The sequence below is a fragment of the Rana temporaria genome, chromosome 12, assembly GCF_905171775.1.
Source record: "Rana temporaria chromosome 12, aRanTem1.1, whole genome shotgun sequence".
Taxonomy (NCBI): domain Eukaryota; kingdom Metazoa; phylum Chordata; class Amphibia; order Anura; family Ranidae; genus Rana; species Rana temporaria.
This window is the reverse complement of record NC_053500.1, coordinates 24,343,737-24,365,280: the sequence shown is the minus strand read 5'-3', so window position 1 is coordinate 24,365,280 and position 21,544 is coordinate 24,343,737. Positions and strand designations below refer to the sequence as shown.

The 21,544-nt window shown below is 44.9% G+C and overlaps 1 protein-coding gene across 2 annotated transcripts in view; it reads right to left on the bottom strand.

Moving 5' to 3' along the window:
• The window catches only part of ADA (adenosine deaminase), a 97,636-nt gene that overhangs the window by 33,247 nt on the left and 42,845 nt on the right, over positions 1-21,544 (bottom strand). For both annotated transcript variants that reach the window (XM_040331454.1, XM_040331453.1), the window contains exons 2-3: positions 3,530-3,591; positions 1,400-1,522 (exon numbers count right to left, since the gene is read on the bottom strand). In XM_040331454.1, coding sequence (XP_040187388.1) covers positions 1,400-1,522; positions 3,530-3,591 — 185 coding nt within the window. The remainder of the gene's footprint in view (positions 1-1,399; positions 1,523-3,529; positions 3,592-21,544) is intronic.

The window sequence follows — 21,544 nt, the reverse complement described above, 5'->3', positions numbered from 1 at the left end:
TGAACTAAGCCAGAAGGCCATGTCCACCCACTCCCAAGACATTCAGGGCTGGCCCGAGGACCGGCACCCTAATAATCTCACAGTGAACAAAACGTGCACAAACAAAAATAAGACAAAAACGTGACAAACATAGGCTTAAATAAAAGAAAGTGGGGGAAAGGGATAGTGAAGAGGAGAGTGAAAGAAGTGGTCATTGTGATAAACAATGACCAGGCCCTCCGGCCAGGAATAAAAAATTCCTCCGGTCCTAGCCAAAAGGCCCGGCCCAGGAGGCAGGTGCTAAAAAAAGCGTGTATCTGGTGCAGTGACCGTGGTATCTTAAATCAATGTGTCCCTCACACACAGTGATCTTCAGATACCCCTGGACTGCCACTCCAGGGGCACATGCACCATAGGCTTTTCGTTCCATATCCGACCCCCCGACTGGCCAGTGCAGCCCTCCACCCCTGCCAGCAACCCGGCGGATTTGCATGGTACTACCCCGTCCACCACAGGGCATTACCAGCTCCTCCTACCGGATCGCTGACAGAGATAGCACTTACACCAGCCAGCCAGAAGGCCAGACTAGAACTCGGCAAAAAGACCAAGACCAAGCGCAGCACCCATCCTCACCAGGAGCACCCTTCCAGATGGCTCAGACTCAACCATGGGCCGGCCCCCAGTAACTGTCGGGCAGCACAGCGTAGTCCCTGCTGAAACCATCCTTCCAGGTGCAATGACGTCATTGGATTGCATCCACCCTCCCCATGTAGGAGGTGCTTCAGCGCTCCGCTGACAACTGATACTACACTTGATCCTAGCCAAAAGGCTGAGCAGCGACAGGGAAGACACCACGATCAGCTCGGCCGGAATGCAATGGCCGAGCTTCGCCCAGGGCGAACCACCTTCATGATCATGGTGTCTCCCCCCGATTGGTTTACTTTTCTATATTATGGAGAATTTAACATGAGGAGCTGGACACATAAAAGCAAGGCATGAACACCCAAAATCTCAGGAGGTGGACAGGAACCGGATCAGGAATTCCATAAAGGGAGATCTCTCTCTGTTGGAGGATGCATTAAGGTGAAAAAACACAAAGCTTTACAACCCCTTTAACAGCAACGCAAATAGCATTATAAAAAGGAGAGTTTACTAATGTCAGTCTATGTATTTTCTCAGTTCAGGCAGTTTAATAAATGTTATCCTTTGTACTCAGACCCCTATGCTTCCAGGCCTATAGCACCCCATTACGAGAGGATAAATAATACACTGGAGTCCTCCCAGCCAAATGTTTACTATGGGAACTTCTTCCCTGCCTGCAGCCCCAGCTTAGCACCCCACAGCCAAGTCCTGGAATCTGTAAACATCTGCTTGGCGTCTGGCAAAAAAATGGATCTGGCAGATCCGGCGGGTGACTCACGCAATGGCAGGCATGTAATGGTTGAATTTGGCCAGGAATTCTGTAAGACTGAGAGGTTCTTCATATGATATGATTTTCAGGAGGTCTTCTACCGTGTCTGCTGGAAGTTGGATCTGTCTTTTTCTAGACAAAAAGAGAGAAGAGCTGGATTTAGGAGAAAAGCAAGACACCGATACACAGCATCATCTTGTTATCTGTACATTCTACCCCCCCCCCCCAGCATTGGTCAGAAAGGCCAACAAGTTTGAGTTCCTTCCTAAAAAAAATATTGGACACACTGAGGCTTTTTGTTTCATACCAAAATATAAAAAGAGACCCCAACTAACTGAAACTTAGGGTGGACTGACTCTTGAAGAGAATCTGTCATCTTGACTGTAACGGAATGACCCGGGACACCCAGAGACTTTGTGAGGAGGGGGGATACTCCTGTGTCAGCGTCACTGATAACTCTTGGGTCTGAGTCCACCCATGGGGTGGCAAGTGAATCATAATTCATGTATTACATGAGATGGGACATTAATAATAAATCATGTTTGCAGGATGTCTTGAGATATCACAAGTTGTTGGCTATTCAATGTGGTGACTCATTCTATGATTAGCCCTGACTAGTGACATGCTAATTGAGTCAGGGCCTGGAAGACATTTCATTGTCCTTGTGAAAGGTGTTAATCGCATAGACTCCTAAGATATTCCATTAACCATTGTGTAAGGCTGTAGAGGTGTTAATCCAGGTCTGCTCCCAGACCTCTAATTATGTATGCTAAATACTGTTTATGTGTGATAACACTGTCTAAAACCTATTGATGCTCAGAGGTGTGAATAGGTGTCAAGCTGTATGTGGAGACGGAACGTCTGCCTAGGGAACTCAGTGTGTGATGGGGTTTTGTTTGTTATGCGGTTAATGAAGGAATGTGCAGTGATTAGACATGATAATTATAGGCCGGCGCCGACCTGTCTAGAATGGTTAGTAATTAGCCTTAGTGTGTGGGTGGGGAGTTGATTGTTCCTTTAATGCCTTGTACTGTATATAAGACTGGAAGAAACCATTAAAGTTGGTCAATACATTTGAAACCAGAAGCACAGAGCTGTGTGTCTCGTGTCTGGGGGGAATTCTTATGGATCGGATCCTGTTGGTTGGAGTGTCGATAAGCTGTCTTGGATGGGATGGAAGGTCGTAAACGGTGGTGACTGTTACATTGACCATTTATGATTCTCTTGCTAGACTACCCCTCCCACCCCCACACTGATATTCACCTTTTTAGACACTCTCTGTATGACCGTTAGGCCCTGTACACACGATCAGTCCAAACTGATGAAAAACGGACTGAAGTTCAGTTTCATCGGTCCAAACCGACCGTGTGTGGGCTCCATCAGTCCGTTATCCTTCAGTCCAGAAATTTAGAACTTGCTTTAAAATTGACCTGATGGACTGGTAACCGATAGGTCAAAACTGATGGTTAGTACGCAAAAGCATCGGTTCCAAACCCGGGCATGCTCAGAATCAAGTCAACGCATGCTTGGAAGCATTGAACTTCGTTTTTTTCAGCACGTTGTTGTGTTTTACGTCACCGCGTTGGACTCGATCGGTTTTTGAACCGATGGTGTGTAGGCACATCAGACCATCAGCCTTCGGACCGTTCTCATCGGCTTGGAATGATCGTGTGTACAGGGCCTAAGAGTCCTAAAAAATACCCAGTACTTCCAGGTATACGGAAGCATGTGACCTTTGCCTCTTCCTCCCAGTAAACAGTCCTTCGGCTTGGGCGGCCAAATGCCACAGCTGAATGGTGTCAGATTTGGGAGGAAGAAGGTCACTAACCCTGTGTAAGTTCTAACAACAGCCATCTCCATCTCTCTCTCTCAGCACTCTCTCACTTCAGCTATTCTTTTCCAACCGCCCTCTGCTCTCTCTCGCTTATGTCCCCACCCCCACACAAACGCATGCTCCCCCTTTCCCTCACTTCCCTTTACCCCTCCCCCACCTTTCTTTTTCTCCATCTCTTCCGGACTCTCTCCCTATCTATCAATGCAATTCCAGATTTTCCACAACTTAATCACATTATATTGTATACATTATTTTTATATATTTTAATTTTACTATAATTTATATAGACACCATCATATAATTACTTTGCAAAATGGAGGATCGTCTCTGGCTTGAAGCTGCCATCCAAGTGGACGTGGAGTTCGACCTGCAGGAAATACAAAGAACAATATTAGAGAGATTCAAAAACAAATATGAAGCTTACAATAAGTCTCTGCCTTCCTAAGGAACTAATGCCCCGTACACACGATCGGAAATTCCGACAGCAAAAGTCCTATGTGAGCTTTTGAAAGGAAATTCCGACCGGGTGTATGCTTCATCGGACTTTTGCTGTCGGAATTTCCACCAAGAAAAGATTGAGAGCTGGTTCGGAAAATCCGATCGCCTGTAGCAATTCCGACGCATGCTTGGACCCAATTCGATGCATGCTCAGAAGCACTGAACTTAATTTTCTCGGCTCTTCGTAGTGTTGTACTTCACAGCATTCTTGACCGGCGAAAGTTCAGAGAACTTGTGTGACCGTGTGTATGCAAGCCAAGCTTGAGTGGAATTCCGTCGGGGAAAACCATCCAAAGTTTTTCCGACGGAAAATCTGATCGTGTGTATGCGGCATAATTCTTGAAATCCAGCTGTTCCTTCCGAATGGAATAAAACAATTAGATAAAGTTGTTTGGAAAGTGAATGTGAATTATTGAGTGTTTTTCATGCATTCTCTAGCACATATGTCAATATCAAACAGCCCATCTCTACCTAAAATGAGGATTTTTTTTTCTTGATGGCCACCAGTTTGTAGAGCCACCTACCGGCTTCCTAGACCTCTAGAGATGCCGGTAGTCAGATTTCCTTCCAGTATCTTCTGACAGCTGATTTATTTTTCTCAAAAAAGGATGTTTATTGAATAATATGGTAAACATACATGGTTACATACATTTTGTCCATTTTGTCTTTATCCATCCTCATATAACAGCACGCAAAGAAAAAATCTTACCAAACATTTAGCATGCTACACTCTCCCCATACTAAACCAACATATTCCGCAATAGTACAGGTAAAGAATAACAGCGAACTCTCACACCCCGTAACCCGCTCCAGTGTAAACAATGAACCAATCCCCTGGCCCACCCTTCCTCCCCCCTGCATGGGGCACCATTGCTCTGGTTGAGTACCCTTAAAGCAATCTTTTTATATGAGCAGCCTGTCCAGTACCAGCTCAAGTGGGGCCAACCCCGGGGTATTTAACCAGGGGGCCCATAACGACTCAAACCTTCCCCGCCTTTTCCTATGCTGATAGATATATTTCTCTGCCCGGAGAGTGAATTGCATCTGAGCTATCCATTCCCCTAACCTAGGGGGTTCCACATCTTTCCAATGGGTAAGAATAAGTTTGCGGGCCTAGAAGAGGGCCCTACCAACGGCTGTTTTCGGATTGTCCTCAAGTGGCAGATCATCTATAATACCCAAAATACACACTTTAGGGGTTTGTGGTACCTGGATCATAAACACCTCATTCAGAGTTTTGAGAACCCCCGCCCAGTATAGGTGCAGCTTGGGGCCCCGCCACATCAGGTGGAGGAGGTTTCCACGATCCCTGGCACATCTAGGGCATTTATCATCATCTACCAGACCCATCCTGTGCAGTCTGGCTGGCGTAAAATGAACCCGCAGAACAATATACAGTTGTGACAATCGTTGTGCTACATTAAGCGAGGAACCCTTAATAGCTAGCAATGCCTCTTCCCACTGTTCCTCCTCGAAAATGCCCACATCACTTTCCCATGAGGTCACCACCCTAGAGGGGATGCCTGGCAGAAATGCCGACAGCAGCATATCGTAGGTGCTTGAGATAAAGCCCTTGAAACCAGTTATCCCAGTCATAAAGTGGAAAATCGGAGCAGGGGACAAAATCCAAGGGTTGCTCCCAGCCTGGGCCCTGATGGCGTGACTCAACTGCAAATAGTAAAAGTGCATTGCCCGAGGCAACTCAAACTTCTCCCGGAGCTCTGCAAAAGAAAGCAGACGGCCCCCGGAAAGTATATGAACCAAGTGTGTGACCCCATATCTCCTCCAGCGCTCGCCACATGTTAAAGACATGAGCTTCTCATAGTAGAGATTGTTCTAAATTGGGCGACAGCTGGATTTCTAATGATATGTTTACTCTACATCATCATAAAGAAACTGCTGAAAGAGGGCGAAAGCAAGACTGCATGTGAGGGACTGGCATTGGGGTTCTGGTAGGTAAATATTACGAATGGAGTCCCCAAGCCATATAATAAACTAGTATGCATTTCAACTGCCTACAAAAAGACAGACAACTGAAATATCAATTTTGGGTGCTGCCGACTTCCAAATAATTTCATATCACAAAAGCAGCTGTGCCTTCCAGTGACCACACATTCGGTTGTTTTAAGCCCATTCAAATTCACTGAGCTCTGGTACTGCAGTGTGACACTTAAAAGGAACACCCAAGTCCCCAAGAACAATTTGTATAAAATACAGCTGAGGTAAGGTTCCATAGTCCTGACCACAGAAGCTCTACCATATGGCCTTAAGTAATAATACAATAAAATTTGCCAAAATCAATGCTCCACCATTGAGATACTGTGGCCAACACCATCACACAGTGTGCAATCAGTGATAAATATACTACATACAAGATTCCAGACCAAAAACAAAGGCCCACTTTCCTGCTAAAAAAAAATGTCCACAGCATTGAAAACCACTCTTTGCAATCTACAAGTGTAGACCTCTACCTGGGCTCTGTCTACATGTCTAGTGTACAGGGTGTGTCTGCTATAAAATAAGAGATATGACTATAATACATTTTCCCAGTGACAGGTTCAGTGTAACAATATTAAACTTTTTTTTTTTTTTTTTTTTGCAAAGTCAGCACTTCTAACACAAGACCATTCAATAGTTGAATGCAGGTTTGGTTGTGTGCCGGGAATTGCCAATATTTGCCAGCAATTACCCCCTATATTCTCTTACCATGAGACTCTGCGGTGGGCAAGCTACAAGTATTTTACTCTAAAATGTCCATTTACAGTGCACTGAATGAGTACTAGCAAGCAGAATGGAGCACAAAGGATCACCGTAGGATTTAAGGCTGAGTCGTCACATTTTAATGGTTGACCATCCCATCTGCATTTGGGCAAAGTGATCAGGGCTGCAAAATTAAACACTAAAAATCAACTTTAGCCATTTTATAAAAATTCCCTGTCCAGTCGCAAATCTATTGAACGCAACAAGTGAACTGCAGCTTGTCCATGCAGTCATTTGTTTGTGACAGGTACTCTTTAGCCTCACATTCAGAACAGAACTAGTTATACAATGTACAAGTGATGGTACATAACCCTGACATGGCCTTATCTCTGGCCACACATACACACCAGTCCAAGATGGGATGGGCAGAACAACCAGACACAGCCTGATAAAGTAGTGATGATGACTGAAATATGATCGCCACATGGTTAACTATGACCAACATTGACGCACAGGACCAAACTGGTGAAATATGCAAACGATATGAGACAATCCATCCCCCTACAGTAGTATACACCTGTACAGGTTACAGCAGAAGTAAACTCATCGATTTAATAGTTTCAAAAAACGGTTAAATGCTGGGAATGTAACCGTCGCATTGGTTGTGCTCTCAACCATACTGTCAAACCGTCCAATGGCTGGCGTTCTAACGGATCACATGTTCTGCATCATGGCAGTTGAAGATTAAACAGAGACCAAGATGGCAACTTCCTTGGCTGAAAATGGTAGGAGGGTTTACTTTTTTAACAATGATTAGATATAAGTAAAGGCTTTTAAATTGGGCAAATCAGCACGAGGGAGCCCGATACAGCATTTTCTCTAGGAAAAGCATTTTATCCCCTCTATTACCCTTTTTCTATCTCTATAGCTATGCATAACTCACCGTTAGGATAACAAACAAGTATACATCCACCCTATGAACTATTTCACAAATCGGAAACCCCGGGAGAATTATCGTTTTTTCTCTGGAGTTGATCCCCCTTTTAATGCATGCCAATATTCTGTTTGCTTTGTTAGCAGTAGCTTGGCATTGCATGCCATTGCTGAGCCTATCATCTACTAGGACCCCCAGGTCCTTTTCCCTCCTAGATTTCCCCAGAGGTTCTCCCCCCAGTGTATAGATTGCATTCATATTTTTGCCACACAAATGCATTATTTTAAAAAAAATTCTAATTTCCCATGTAGTTGTCCACCCCATTAGTATGTTCAGATCTTTTTGCAAGGCTTCCACATCCTGCAGAGAAGTTATTGCCCTGCTTAGCTTAGTATTATCTGCAAATACAGAGATTGAACCGTTTACCCCATCCTCCAGGTCGTTTATGAACAAATTAAATTGGATTGGTCCCAGCACAGAACCCGGGCCAGTCTGAGTACTCCCCATTTATCACCACCCTCTGAACTCGCCCTTGTAGCCAGTTTTCAATCCATGTACTCACTCTATAGTCCATGCCAACGAACCTTATTTTGTACAGTAAACGTTTATGGGGGAACGGTGTCAAATCCTTTTGCAAAAACCACGTCTACGAGCCTTCCTTTATCTAGATGGCAACTCACCTCCTCATAGAAGGTTAATAGATTGGTTTGGCAAGAACGATTCTTCATGAAACCATGCCGATTACTGCTAATGACACCGTTCTCATTACTAAAATCTTGTATATAGTCCCTTATCATCCCCTCCAAGAGCTTGCATACTATTGATGTTAGGTTAACTGGTTTGTAATTCCCAGGGATGTATTTTGGGCCCTTATTAAATATTGGTGCTGCATTGGCTTTTCTCAAATCAGCTGGTACCATTCCAGTCAGTATACTGTCATTAAAAATTAGGAACAATGGTCTGGCAATTATTTGACCGAGTTCCCCAAGTACCTTTGGGTTCCCCAAGTACCCTCGGGTGCAAGCCATCTGGTCCCGGTGATTTATTAATGTTAAGTTTTCCAAGTCTAATTTGAATTCTGTCCTCTGTTAACTATAGAGGTGCTTCCTTTGATGTGTCATTAAGGTTAAACACTGCAGTTTTGGTTACTGAAGCCCCCCCCCCGATTCCCTCGTGAAGACTGAGGAGAAGAATAAATTCAATACCTTTGCCATCTCCCCATGGGGCCAACATCGTCTGTCCTCCCTTTTTTACTGTTTACATACTTAAAGAATTTATTGGGATTCTTTGGGATTTCCTCCACCACGTGTCTTTTTTGTTCTATCTTAGCCGCCCTAATTGCACCCTTACATTTCTTGTTGCATTCCTTATAAAGTCTGAATGCTGATGATGATCCTTCAACCTTGTATTTTTTGAAGGCCTTCTCCTTTGCTTTTATATGCATTTATACATTGGAGTCAAGCCATCCATACATACAGCATAAGTAACCAACACTATATCCCCCTTGCCATACCGAGAGATATCAAAGCACCCATCATGAAGCAAACAGACCCAGCATCTTGCCACAAAAAGAAGAAAAAAATCTTTAAACTTTAGCCAACACTTTTGCCCATGATAATCTGAAACTGGAGCTTACATCACCCCTCTCCGGCCACTCTGGACAGGGTAAACACAACAGATCATCCAGAAGGCAATCTTGGCAGGAGACTGTGTCCTTGTGGATGTTCAGGTGGCCCAGCTACAACCTTCATGGTCCTGCAGTAAACCAGAAAGATAGTACAATTGGCTAAAGCTGTGTACTTACCTGTCACATCACATGGGAGAATGTTGCGTTGGGTGTCCGATGAGACTTCTCTGTGAACAATATGGATGGTGAGGGCAAAGCTGCTACCTTGGATAGAGCCCCATTCTGCTTTCACCCATCTCTGCCCCTGCTTCATATTTTCATACCTAGTTACAAGTGCCTAAAGGAGGTTGAAGGTTGCCAGCACCTCTCATTGCCCTCTAGTATCTGTAGGCAGCATGTCTCCCACATACAAAAAATGTTTGAAACAGGTGAGGGCAAAATGAAACTGAGCACTATTCTATAAAACAGACTAAAGATCTTTCTTTGTCTCTCCCAACCACATTGCAACAGACCTTCCTAAATGGCACACAAGCTGCCCAGCTTCTTAAAAGACCTTTGGAGATGTGCCCTGGGCCATAAAGAGCCTTCATTTCCGCCAGTCTGTTGGCCTTTATATAACTCGCTGAGGTGCCTGGCAGCAACACAACCAAAGCTTCACAACGCCAAGCATAAAGAAAGTCAGTCCTGGGCTATCTGCCGTTTATTTGTAAAAGGACTACGATCCCAGATCGGTGTACATGCCGAGACGCTTAATCCTGCAGGATATTGAGGTTTAGGAGTCTTCAGATACATTATCTCATGATTGATGGACAGTCCATTTGTTGTTTTTTTTTACTGCAAGAAGACTATATACCCAGAATAAGTGTTTATCTGTGCCTCTCTTGCTTCAAAATCATTGGGATTCATGCTGTGTCTAAGCCTAAGCTCATAATAATGGACACACAAAAGGAGAGCTCCTATTGGGTTACACCAGGGGTGCCCAACCAGTGGCCCGCGGAGCCCTCTGATGTGGCGCACGACCTCCTGCTCTGGGATGGAATAGATTAGAGTAGAATACGGTTATTAAAGGCAAGTTTATTACTAAAATCACAGGGGCAGATTCACAAAGAATTGCATGGGCGCAGCGTATTCGAGATACGCTACGCCGCTGTAACTTACTGTTCCCAGCTTCGAATCCACAAAGAATTTGCGACGTAAGTTACGGCGGCGTAGTGTATCTCTCGCGGCGTAATGGCGCGCAATTCAAATGCGGTGAGTAGGGGGCGTGTTTCATTTAAATGAAGCGCGTCCCCATGCCGAACGAACTGCGCAATGCGCCGTTCCTAAATTTCCCGCCGTGCATTGCGCTAAATGACGTTGCAAGGACGGCGTTGTTTTGACGTGGACGTAAAATTATGTACAGCCCGATTCACGGACGACTTAAAATTTTAAAATTTATACGCGGGAACGACGGCCATACTTAACATTGAGTACGCCACCATATAGCAGCTTTAACTATACGCCGTAAAAAGCGGACTAGAGACGACGTAAAAGAATGCGACGGCCGCTCGTACGTTCGTGGTCCGTCGGAAATAGCCAATTTGCATAAACCACAACCACTTTTACCTACAGGGAAGCCTAGATTAAGGCTGACCTGTAGGTGCCGGAAATATCGATCTCCTAAACCTACAATAGAGACGAGCGCTGATGTCTACTGCGCATGCATACTAGCTCATTATGCCTTTGTCTTGCAGGTGCAATTTTTTTTATTTTTTTCAAAAGTGGGTTTACAACCACTTTAACCATTTGAGGACCGCCGCACGCAGATATACGTCTGCAGAATAGCATGGCTGGGCACAAGGGCGTACATCCCCTTTAAGAGCCCAGCCATGGCTCGCGACCCAGTCCTCAGCTTCGTGACCGTCCCCGCGGGAACCGCGGACCCGATCGCTGCCGGTGTCCCGCGATCGGGTCACAGAGAGGAAGAACGGGGAAAGGTAAGTGTAAACAAACCTCTCCCCGTGCTCCATAGTGAGACTGACACTGATCATCTGTTCCCTGTCATAGGGAACGACGATCAGTGACGTCACACGCCCAGCCACACCCCCCACAGTAAGAAACACAAATCAGGGCACACTCAACCCCTACAGCGCCCCCTCCTGGTTAACCCCTTCACTGCCAGTGTCATTTTTACAGTAACCAGTGCATTTTTATAGCACTGTTCGCTGTAAAAATTAAAATGGTCCCAAAATAGTGTCCAATGTGTCCGCCATAATGTCGCAGTCACGATAAAAATCACTGATCGCCGCCATTACTAGAAAAAAAAAATTAATAAAAATGCAATAAAAACGATCCCCTACTTGGTAGACGCTATAAATTTTGCGCAAACCACTAATTTAACGCTTATTGAGATTTTTTTTTTACCAAAAATATGTAGAAGAAGAATACGTATCGGCCTAAACGGAGGAAAAAAAGTTTTTTTTTTTTTTTTTGGGGGGGGGGGGGGGGGGGGATATTTATTAAAAGCAAAAAGTAAAAAATATTGCATCCCTTTCAAAATTGTCACTCGATTTTTGTTTATAGCGCAAAAACTAAAAACCAAAAGAAAGCTCTATTTGTGGGAAAAAAAAGGACGCCAATTTTGTTTGGGAGCCACGGCGCAATTGTCAGTTAAAGCAACGCAGTGCCAAATCGCAAAAAGTGGCCGGGTCTTTAAGCTGCAAAATGGTCCGGGGCTAAAGTGGTTAAGAAAAATAAAATAAAAAAATTAAATATTTTCCAACTTAATCTTTGAAAGTACACTTTCCACCTTTATCAGCTGTGTTGCCAAGGATAATAATTATAGGTTTGTCACTCCAAACAGAAAATATAATCTGATTTCAAAACAACACAAAGCTTTAGATAAATTGTCCCCATATGAGAACAGAGATAAAACCAGCTAATAAAAGAAGCAACATCGTCATAATGGGAAAGACCTTTTATGAACAAGATTTTAGCCAGAAAAGACGGTTATAAAAATAGAATCAGAGACGTGTATTAATCATCAGTTGTTTGACGTGATTAACGTTGCATATACACAGGTGACCATTTCAAAATAGACAAGGTGGCTTTTTAAAACTGTGACATTTAGTCTCCCTCTCCCCTTTTGAAAGTACATAAGTCAACTATGAACCCTCTGGGTGAGCCTACAATCTCAAGGTGTAAATGTGGATCTTTAACCGCTTCAGTCCCGGATCATTTCGCTGGCCAGGCCACTTTTTGCGATTCTGCACTGCGCCACTTTAACCGACAATTCCGCGGTCGTGCGACGTGGCTCACAAACAAAATTGGCGTCCTTTTTTCCCCCCCCACAAATAGAGCTTTCTTTTGGTGGTATTTGATCACCTCTGCGATTTATATTTTTTTGCGCTATAAACAAAAATAGAGCGACAATTAAAAATTTATTTTTAACTTTTTGCTATAATTAAGATCCCCAAAAATTATATTAAAACACATTTTTTTCCCTTCAGTTTAGGCCGCTATGTATTCTTCTACATATTTTTGGTAAAAAAAAAAAAAACAAACAAACACAATAAACGTTTATTTATTGGTTTGCGCAAAAGTTATAGCGTCTACAAAATAGAGGGTAGTTTTATGGCATTTTTATTAAGAATTTTATTTTACGAGTAATGGCGGCGATCAGCGATTATTGTTACTGTCAGGTCACCTGTGGCCAGGTGACAAGTGCACCCTGTTGGGGTCAGGGGTGCACCACAGGGTAGTGAACCTTATAGCCGACTGCTGCGGACGGATCACAGAGCGGATATAGAGGAGAGGTTCGCTGGGGCACAAACAGGGATCCTACAGGCAGCTTGAGCCCAAGATTCCCCAGGGCGCGGAGTCCAAGACCCAGCTTGGGGTTCACCAGAGCCTCTAGTGGTGAGGATGGCCTTCGCTGCAGCTGGATCCAGGTCACGGCCCCTGGAGACCCCTAGGTCACGCTCCGTAGGGAGAGAGGGAAAGCAGCACACAGGACACAAGCGATAGTGGAGGGTAAGCCGAGGTCAGGGCAACAGGCAGACGAGGATAACCAAAGGACAGGCCAAGGGTCAGGGTTACAGGCAAACAGGAGTATTCGGGGACAAGCCAAAATCGGTACACAGAAAGATTAACGTAGCATACGGCAAGCAGGAACACAAAGCTAACAAACAACGTTGAACAGCAAAGCGGACCTGCAGTGCACTAGTTAATATAGAGTTCCTGGGATGGCCTGGGGTGGAGCCATACAGGGAGGAGAGATGATAAAAGGCAGCCAGATAAGAGAGTCAGGCCTCTAATGAACACATGAAGGAGAAGGTAAGCTGCCAGACATTATTGCATATCCATGACAGCGACATTATGGCGGGACACATCAGAAACTTTTGACACCATTTTGGGACCATTGTCATTTTTACAGCGATCAGTGCTATAAAAATGCACCGATTACTGTAAAACTGACAATGGCAGTGAAGGGGTTAACCACTAGGTGGCGCTAAAGGGGTTAAGTGTGACCTAGGGAGTGATTCTTACTGTTAGGGGGCGTGGCTACCAGTGACATCACTGATCACCGTTCACGATCACGGAAACGGTGAGATCAGTGACATGTCACTAGGCAGAAGAGGGGAATGCCTTGTTTACAAAAGGTATCTCCCTGTTCTACCTTTGCCGACCGCAATCGCGGGCCGCCCGGGAACATAGAGTTCCCGGAACCCGTGCACACCCGCTGGGCGGCAAATTTAAAGGGACGTACAGGAATGACCATTTGCCTGCCTGTGCCATGTTATCGACGTACATCTGCATGCGGCGGTCGGCAAGTGGTTAAAAAAAACATTGTCATTATTTACCCTACCGGGCACCCTCATAAAACCCTACATGGGTAGAACAGCCGAGTGTAAATTTCAAGGATATGTTCGTGGTTACAATGGAAAGCCAGACCTTACTGAATCTTGGGATCATTTTATTCAAACAGTTAAATATTCCATTTTATAAAGAATTTGATTATATAAATCCGAGATGGAGGCAATGATTGTCTCCATTTCACAGCAGACACCCGGCTGCAATTAGAACATGGCTGATCAACTTGACGGTAGTTTTAGGCATATTTGGTAAGGGTATCCCCAGTAAAAAAAAAAAAAAAACTTCCCTGATATGGTGTTTAGCGCTGCCAACCTTAAACTTTCACAAGTTTTAAAGCGGGGGTTCACCCGTACATAAAACTTTTTCCCCCTAGATGGATGCTCGTTTTGTCTAGGGGAATCGGCTAGTTGTTTTAAAATATGAGCAGTACTTACCGTTTACGAGATGCATCTTCTCCGCCGCTTCCGGGTATGGGCTGCGGGACTGGGCGTTCCTATTTTGATTGACAGTCTTCCGAGAGGCTTCCGACGGTCGCATTCAGCGCGTCACGATTTTCCGAAAGAAGCCGAACGTCGGTGCGCAGGCGCAGTATAGAGCCACACTGACGTTCGGCTTCTTTCGGCTACTAGTGACGCGATGGATGCGACCGTCGGAAGCCTCTCGGAAGACTGTCAATCAAGAAGGAACGCCCGCTCCCGAAGACCCATACCCGGAAGCCGACGGAGAAGATGCATCTCGAAAACGGTAAGTACAGCTCATATTTTAAAACAACTAGCCGATTCCCCTAGACAAAACGAGCATCCATCTAAGGGGATTTTTTGAAAAAAAATTCTTATGGGTGAACTCCCGCTTTAAGTTGTTGGATCTATGATACTTGCCGTCACTGAGGGAAGAGCTAGAACTTCTAGGACATAGCGGACCACAAGGTGGTAAGCCACTTTTAGGAAGAGTTTGATGGGGTAACGTAGATGTCTGGAAAGCAGGAAAAGAGACCGGTAACTAATCTTGACACAGGTAAGCGCGATCTCAAAAATTGGGAACCACTGGTGGGCCCTAAAAATTGGTCCTCACCATTTATTTGCACAGGGGCCCTTGGTCACCAACATCTACCACCTCTTTCAACATGTTTTTGTTGTTTCCTGAACTATATATGAAAAAACTTTACAAAATAAGCAACGTTGACACTTGGAAAAAACGACTGGAATTCATAAAACCAGATGGGTAATATTATTTGTGCCAATAAACAAGATACTGGAGAGATCCAGCTGGCCTGTGTCACATAGGAAAAATTTAATTACAGCTTGCCTTCGCTGAGAACAGCTGGGACATAAGATCGTTTGGGGCTGGAGGACAACTGGGAATTTAGCTGTTCGGGTTTTGTGCAGTTAATTAAATCACATGAGAAAGGTTGCATGGAACAGGTCCTCAACACGCAACACTTACCCTGGGTTCACGCGTATGGGTTTTTTAGTGCGTTTTGCAGTTTGTAGAAACGCGCTACGGTCAATTTAACATGGTTTCCTATGGTACACATTCACATCTATGCGTTTTGAGGCCGGTGCATTTTTGGGGGTCAGGGACCTTTTTTTTCCCGTGTTTTGCTTGTAGTAGACTTTAATGGAATCCGACCACAAATTCCTAAGTTGTGATGTGATTTTTTTAAGTAGTTTGCAGTTTTAAATTTTTCTGTTTAAACACTGTTTAATACTGGCTGCCAAGGAGCAGGTTGGAAAGCGGGCCACTGTGTCCTTAACAACCGATGAATCATCAGCTGTCAGCGGGGTTCCCCCACTGGCAGCTGAATGTAAAAAAATAAATAGATTGCCACCTAAAAAAAATCCCCTCCAAAAAGCAAACAAAAAACACGGGCAACTGACAGCGAGGAAGAAGACAGCACTGGAGGAAGAAAACATTGGTACCGGAGAAAGGAGACACGTTGGAGCTACGACGGGGGGGACAGTTTTCTTTTTTGATAAAGGACTTGTCAAAAATCGGCTCTTGTTTTTATTTATTTTTTTCATTTCACTGCTTTTTGGGGAAAAGGGGAAGGGGTACACTGTACCCCATACTCATTCACATAGGAGGGGGGCAGGATTCGGGGGCCCCAGTCTTAAAGACAGCTTCCAGATTTTATTAAGCCCCCTGCCAGCAGACACCACAACCACCGGCCAGGGTTGTGGGGAAGAGGCCCTTGTCCCCATCAACAATGGCGGTAAGGCACAGCCCCCCACCCAAAGCACCCATCCCCTAATGATTTAACGTGGGGAAGGGGGTCCCCTCCAAATCCAAACTAGGCCCAAAGGGACTGGTATGAACCCCTGGGGGGGGGGGACCCCATGTTGTTTTTATTTTTATTTGCCGGCTTCCCGGTCCCATTCTTAGCAACCAAAAATGTACAGTGTGTTTAAAAGAGAAAAAAAAATCGTAAAAAAAAAAAAAAAGCGCAAAGGTGGTGGAGAAATGGCTGTGATCATGCTTCCTGGATCTGTGCCCAGACTTTTCCTTCTCTGATGTAGCCCGGCTTTTTTTTTTTTTTATGGTCAACGCTCCCAGCTGTTTGAAAGTATTTTCAGGCTTCCCATTTTTGGTCTGCAGCCCCCTCTGTCCACAGCCCTCACGGAAGCTGGGCAGCCATTTCTCCACCACCTTAGGTTCCATTGCTGGCACCATCACAGTGAATTTTGCCATTCTGACGATTTTTCCCCATTTGTAAAAAATGGCGACAAGGCTTTTATAGGATTGTTGGGGCTTTATGCCACCACAACACATTAATGAATTGTCACCTGACATTTTGCATTGGCACCAACTTGGTGAGTCAAGTTACGAGGCCTCCATTGATGCATCTAAGGAAGCCAGCTTGGAATACCTTGGCATTTTTTTTTACACAAGGGTTGTGAGCATGACAGCCTCTACACATTACATACACATGATTACACATCTTGCATTGATAGAGATAACGGGGAATCAGAGTCAAAGCCAGAACCGCCCTTCCACCACGCACAGCCAAGTCTTCTGGCACCAATTACTAACCCTACTAGCATTTGCTTGAAAAACTGCTAGTTCTACCATGACCTCGTAATTACATGCTCTGGGTCCTTTCCTACTCCATCCTAATCAGATTGAGCATTCCCAGCACAAACAATGATAACTAGCCCACTGGGATTTGCTAACTTTCCATTAGAGGAATGAAAAAAAATAAAGTGTGGACTTGACTTTGCGGTCAAACTCTTCTTTTAAAGAAAATATCCCAAAAGTAATATGGGTTCCCCAGTGTATCCCTATATGACATAACTTCATAATTCCTCAAATCCTTCTCTACTGGCAATAAGAACCGACAATAAAAAACACTGAGTTAGAAATGGTAAGGGTATACAAAATCTTTACAAGCAAACCTCATGGAAGAAATCTTCCTATTTCTTCTTGACATTAGTGAAAGGATATCACCAGTGTTCCAGGACCTTTTTTAAAGCAACGTGTTAGCCCGAAATGTTGGTTGGGATATCCTTCTGCTGATGTCCAAATTAAGATGAATATTTCTTTCAAGGGGTGCGAGTAATGAAGTTATATCCCATATATCTTGATAATGGATGGGGTAATCCCTCTGGTTCACCACAAAATCTTGGTACTATGGGGAATTCGCAATATGTCAGCTGTACAGTTTGAAGCCAATATATTTCAAATGGAACTTTTTCATGTTACTCCCAGGTTTCTCCCTCATTTGTGGTAAAACTGCTGGAAAACTCGGCTAGAGTTTTAAAGGGGTATTTTGTGCACTACTAGTTGTGTGCCCATGAATTGTTCATTGGCACAGGACTGTCACAAGGGCAAGGATGAGGGTGAGACTTTCCTTACAAAGGCCAGCCCAGACCTTGGATTTAACTTGATTAGTTGGGCTGCAGATGCGATTGTCCTGATAACTGACTTCACAGGGAGTCCCACAATCTCATGGGTAGAACCAGACACCTTGACCTACAGAGAGAGAACGTGTGACAGCAGCCTAGTAGTCAGTGCCGATCCTGACCTCCCTGGGGCCCTAAGCAAAATTACATGTTACATTAAAGTTGACAAGCAGGGGGGGGGGGGCGGTACGGGGGGGCGCTGCCGACAGTGACATGTCACATTAAAGATTAAAGTTGAGAAGCGGGGGGAGGGGGTGGTCTGCCGTCGGAAATTACATCTTACATTAACGTGAGAAGCGGGGGGTGATGACTTCTTACCTCTTCTCCCATGCAGCCAGCGAGTTGAGGGGCCGAAAATGACTTCTCACCAGGTGGGGCCTCTCGTAATTTGGAGGCCCCTCCGCAGCTTTGCGGGGCCCTAAGTGGCTTGCATAGTGAGCCTATAGAGCGGATTGGCCCTGCTAGTAGTTACTAAGCTATTGTGGAGCTGGATCAGGGCTCTGCAAACTTTCTAAACAAGGGGCCAATTTACTGCCTTTAAGCCTTTAGTGGGGCCAGACTGGCCAGTGGGGGTAGAAAATGTCCTGGTGTCAGTGGGAGAAAATAATGCCACAGCTTTAGTGAAAATAATAGCACCCCATCATTAGTGTAGTTGGAATTAGTACCCCGGGGTCAATGGAAGAAATTAGTGCCCTGTCTATGGCATCAGTGGGAGGAATAGTACGCCATTGTTGGCGTCAGTGGGAAAATAGTACCTCATCGTTGTGGTCAATGGGAGACATAGTAACTCATCGTTGGGGTCAGTGGGAGAGATAGTACCTCATCGTTGGGGTCAGTGGGAGAGATAGTACCTCATCGTTGGGGTCAGTGGGAGAGATAGTACCTCATCGTTGGGGTCAGTGGGAGAGATAGTACCTTATCGTTGGGGTCAGTGGGAGAGATAGTACCTCATCGTTGGGGTCAGTGGGAGAGATAGTACCTTATCGTTGGGGTCAGTGGGAGAGATAGTACCTTATCGTTGGGGTCAGTGGGAGAGATAGTACCTCATCGTTGGGGTCAGTGGGAGAGATAGTACCTTATCGTTGGGGTCAGTGGGAGAGATAGTACCTTATCGTTGGGGTCAGTGGGAGAGATAGTACCTTATCGTTGGGGTCAGTGGGAGAGATAGTGCCCAATCATGGGTGTCATTGGGAGGAATTAGTGCCCCATCTAACTTGTTCGTGGTAGGAATGGTACCCCATTGTCATCAGTGGGAGGAAAGGTGCCCATCATTGGCATCAGTGGGAGGAATAGTGCTCCATTGTTGGGTTCAGTGGCAAGAATTATGCCCCTATGGTGCCCCAAGTGCCAGATAAAGGGCCGCATCTGGCCCCTGGGCAGCAGTTTGGAAACCACTGAGCTAGACAGAAGATTGATTTTGCTCTCAGGTACGAACTTGAACTAAATAGCAAGTAAGAGAGAATAGGATTTATTTGTGTGTTTTGTTTGGAAACACTGACTAGGTTTCTTTGATGCTGCAAATGTAATAAAGTTGGCTGTGGCCACTTTGTACCCCAAACTGCTATGTGGACTCTCCTACTGATACATAACCCCTTTAGGCCATTATAATTTGTAGCACAACGCTACTACTTTTACCTACATAATATTCAGCAAGTAGTATCTAAAGAATAGTACCGACAGGCTAAATGTCACCCGTTTCACATGCTCATTAGTTCTGTAGGGGTGTTGGCGGCTTTCGAAATCAGATTTTCGCTTATATAGGCTTTTTCTTCCGATGGACTATGATCCATTTTTTGTTTTTTATTCAAACACCCATTAAGGAATGCTGAATTGTAAGAAAAGAGAACACACTGGAAGATTTCTTATCAAGCAAGACCTTGAGAAGCCAAAGGGTAATTGATTGCTGTGCACACAATAGAGTTTTATTGATTGAACACGCCACTATTTTATCTGGATTTAAATGCTTTTCTCTTTTTCCCCATACAGTATTTCTAAGGGTTACTAAACAAAGTATGAAAAGTGCAACCTTGCTCCTTAACTTCATCATAAAAAATATGTACGGATGAAAAAGGGACATACATTGGTCCCTATGAGATCGCGGATGTCAGCGGATGAACATCCGCTGACCCCTGATCTCGCCCGGTTCCGATTCTGCAGACGGAGGAAAACCCTATTTTTCCATCCGTCTGCGGATCGGGTGAACACGGACAGACAGTCCGCGTTCATCCGATCCCCCCATAGAGGAGAGCGGAGAAAAAACAGGGCGGTCCTTGCACAGTGTGCGGGGACCGCCCTGTCATCCGCCAGCTCAGCGGGGATCAACTGAGCGATCCCCGCTGAGCAAGCGGAGGTTCACAGGGCGGATCATTACTGATCCTCGCAACTTAAAGTGGAGGTTCACCCTAAAACAATTATCTAACATTACATCCAGCATACTAACGACATGTACAGTATGCAGGCATTTTTTTTTTTCGCCGTACATACCGTTATATTGTTATTTTCCCCCCGGCTTCCGTGTTCTGATTCCCGCGGGACTGGACGTTCCTATTGAACACCCAGTCCCGCAGGAATCAGAACCCGGAAGCCGGGGGGAAAAACAACAATATAACGGTATGTACGGCGGAAAAAAATAAATATCTGCATACTGTACATGTCGTTAGTATGCTGGATGTAATGTTAGATAATTGTTTTGGGGTGAACCTCCACTTTAAGTCCTGTAAGTTGCGAGGAGTGGTTTCCTTGGATTGGACTCGTTTTCCTAGCACATTCCACAGATGCATGATCGGATTGAGATCTGGGAGTATTTGGAGGCCAAGTCAATACCTCAAACCAATCTTAAATTCATCAGACCAGGCCACCATTTTACACTGCTCTGGAGGTCCAGTTCTGATACTCATGTGCCCATTGTATGCATTTTAGGCTGTGGACACAGGTCTGCATTGCTTTGCCACCCTGACCAGTCTGCGGCTACGCAACCCCGTACACAACAAACTGTGATGCCCATTTTTTGCCATTCAACATATCAACTTAAGGGACAACATTGTTCACTTGCTGCCCAATATATCCCACTCACTTTCAGGAGTCATGTGGAGATAATCAATGTTAATCACTTAACCTGTCAGTGGTCATACATTTACGGTTGATCGTGTATGATAACTGGAAAGACACCAGAGTACGAGCTTGTTGAAGGTGAGGGACTTGTACGATACGACTGCTTCTACGTTCTCTGAAAATTGTGATGTAAACTTGTCAGCGTGACAAATGCGGGAGATAAAAATAAGTCTAGAGGTGAGCGCGGTCAGTCAAGTGGTTAGGAAGCTGTTCTATGGAAGGCAAGGATTGCACATTTCTACAGAGAATTCCAGAGAATGGAAAAAGGTCCAAAGAAGTTAGGTGCCAGCATTTAACATTTTGTTCCTCAGTATTGGCCACGTTTTCCGATCCTCCTCCAATCCTCCACTTGGAGATCTTCCATCCATTTGCAAGGCAATACTAGTAAGGGATCCGCTTGACCTTTTGGCTGATTTGAAAAAGCCTCCCGGCCCACCGCAGAGATTCGACAGTACGTTACACCGTGTTAACCCTTCTTCCTATTCACCGGCAGAATATTAAACTTAAAGCCGGCTATAGAGAATTCATTCATTTTGCAGCCAGCCAGTGTGTCTCCAGCTGTATCAGAGCCTCATGGCTTACACAATTATCACAATAACACACTCTACCTAGTCAACACCTATAGGGTTGTGCAAGAGTCATTTCTCAACTTCAAACAGCACCTTCTAATTTTGTTTTCTCAAGTGATCGTTCCCTT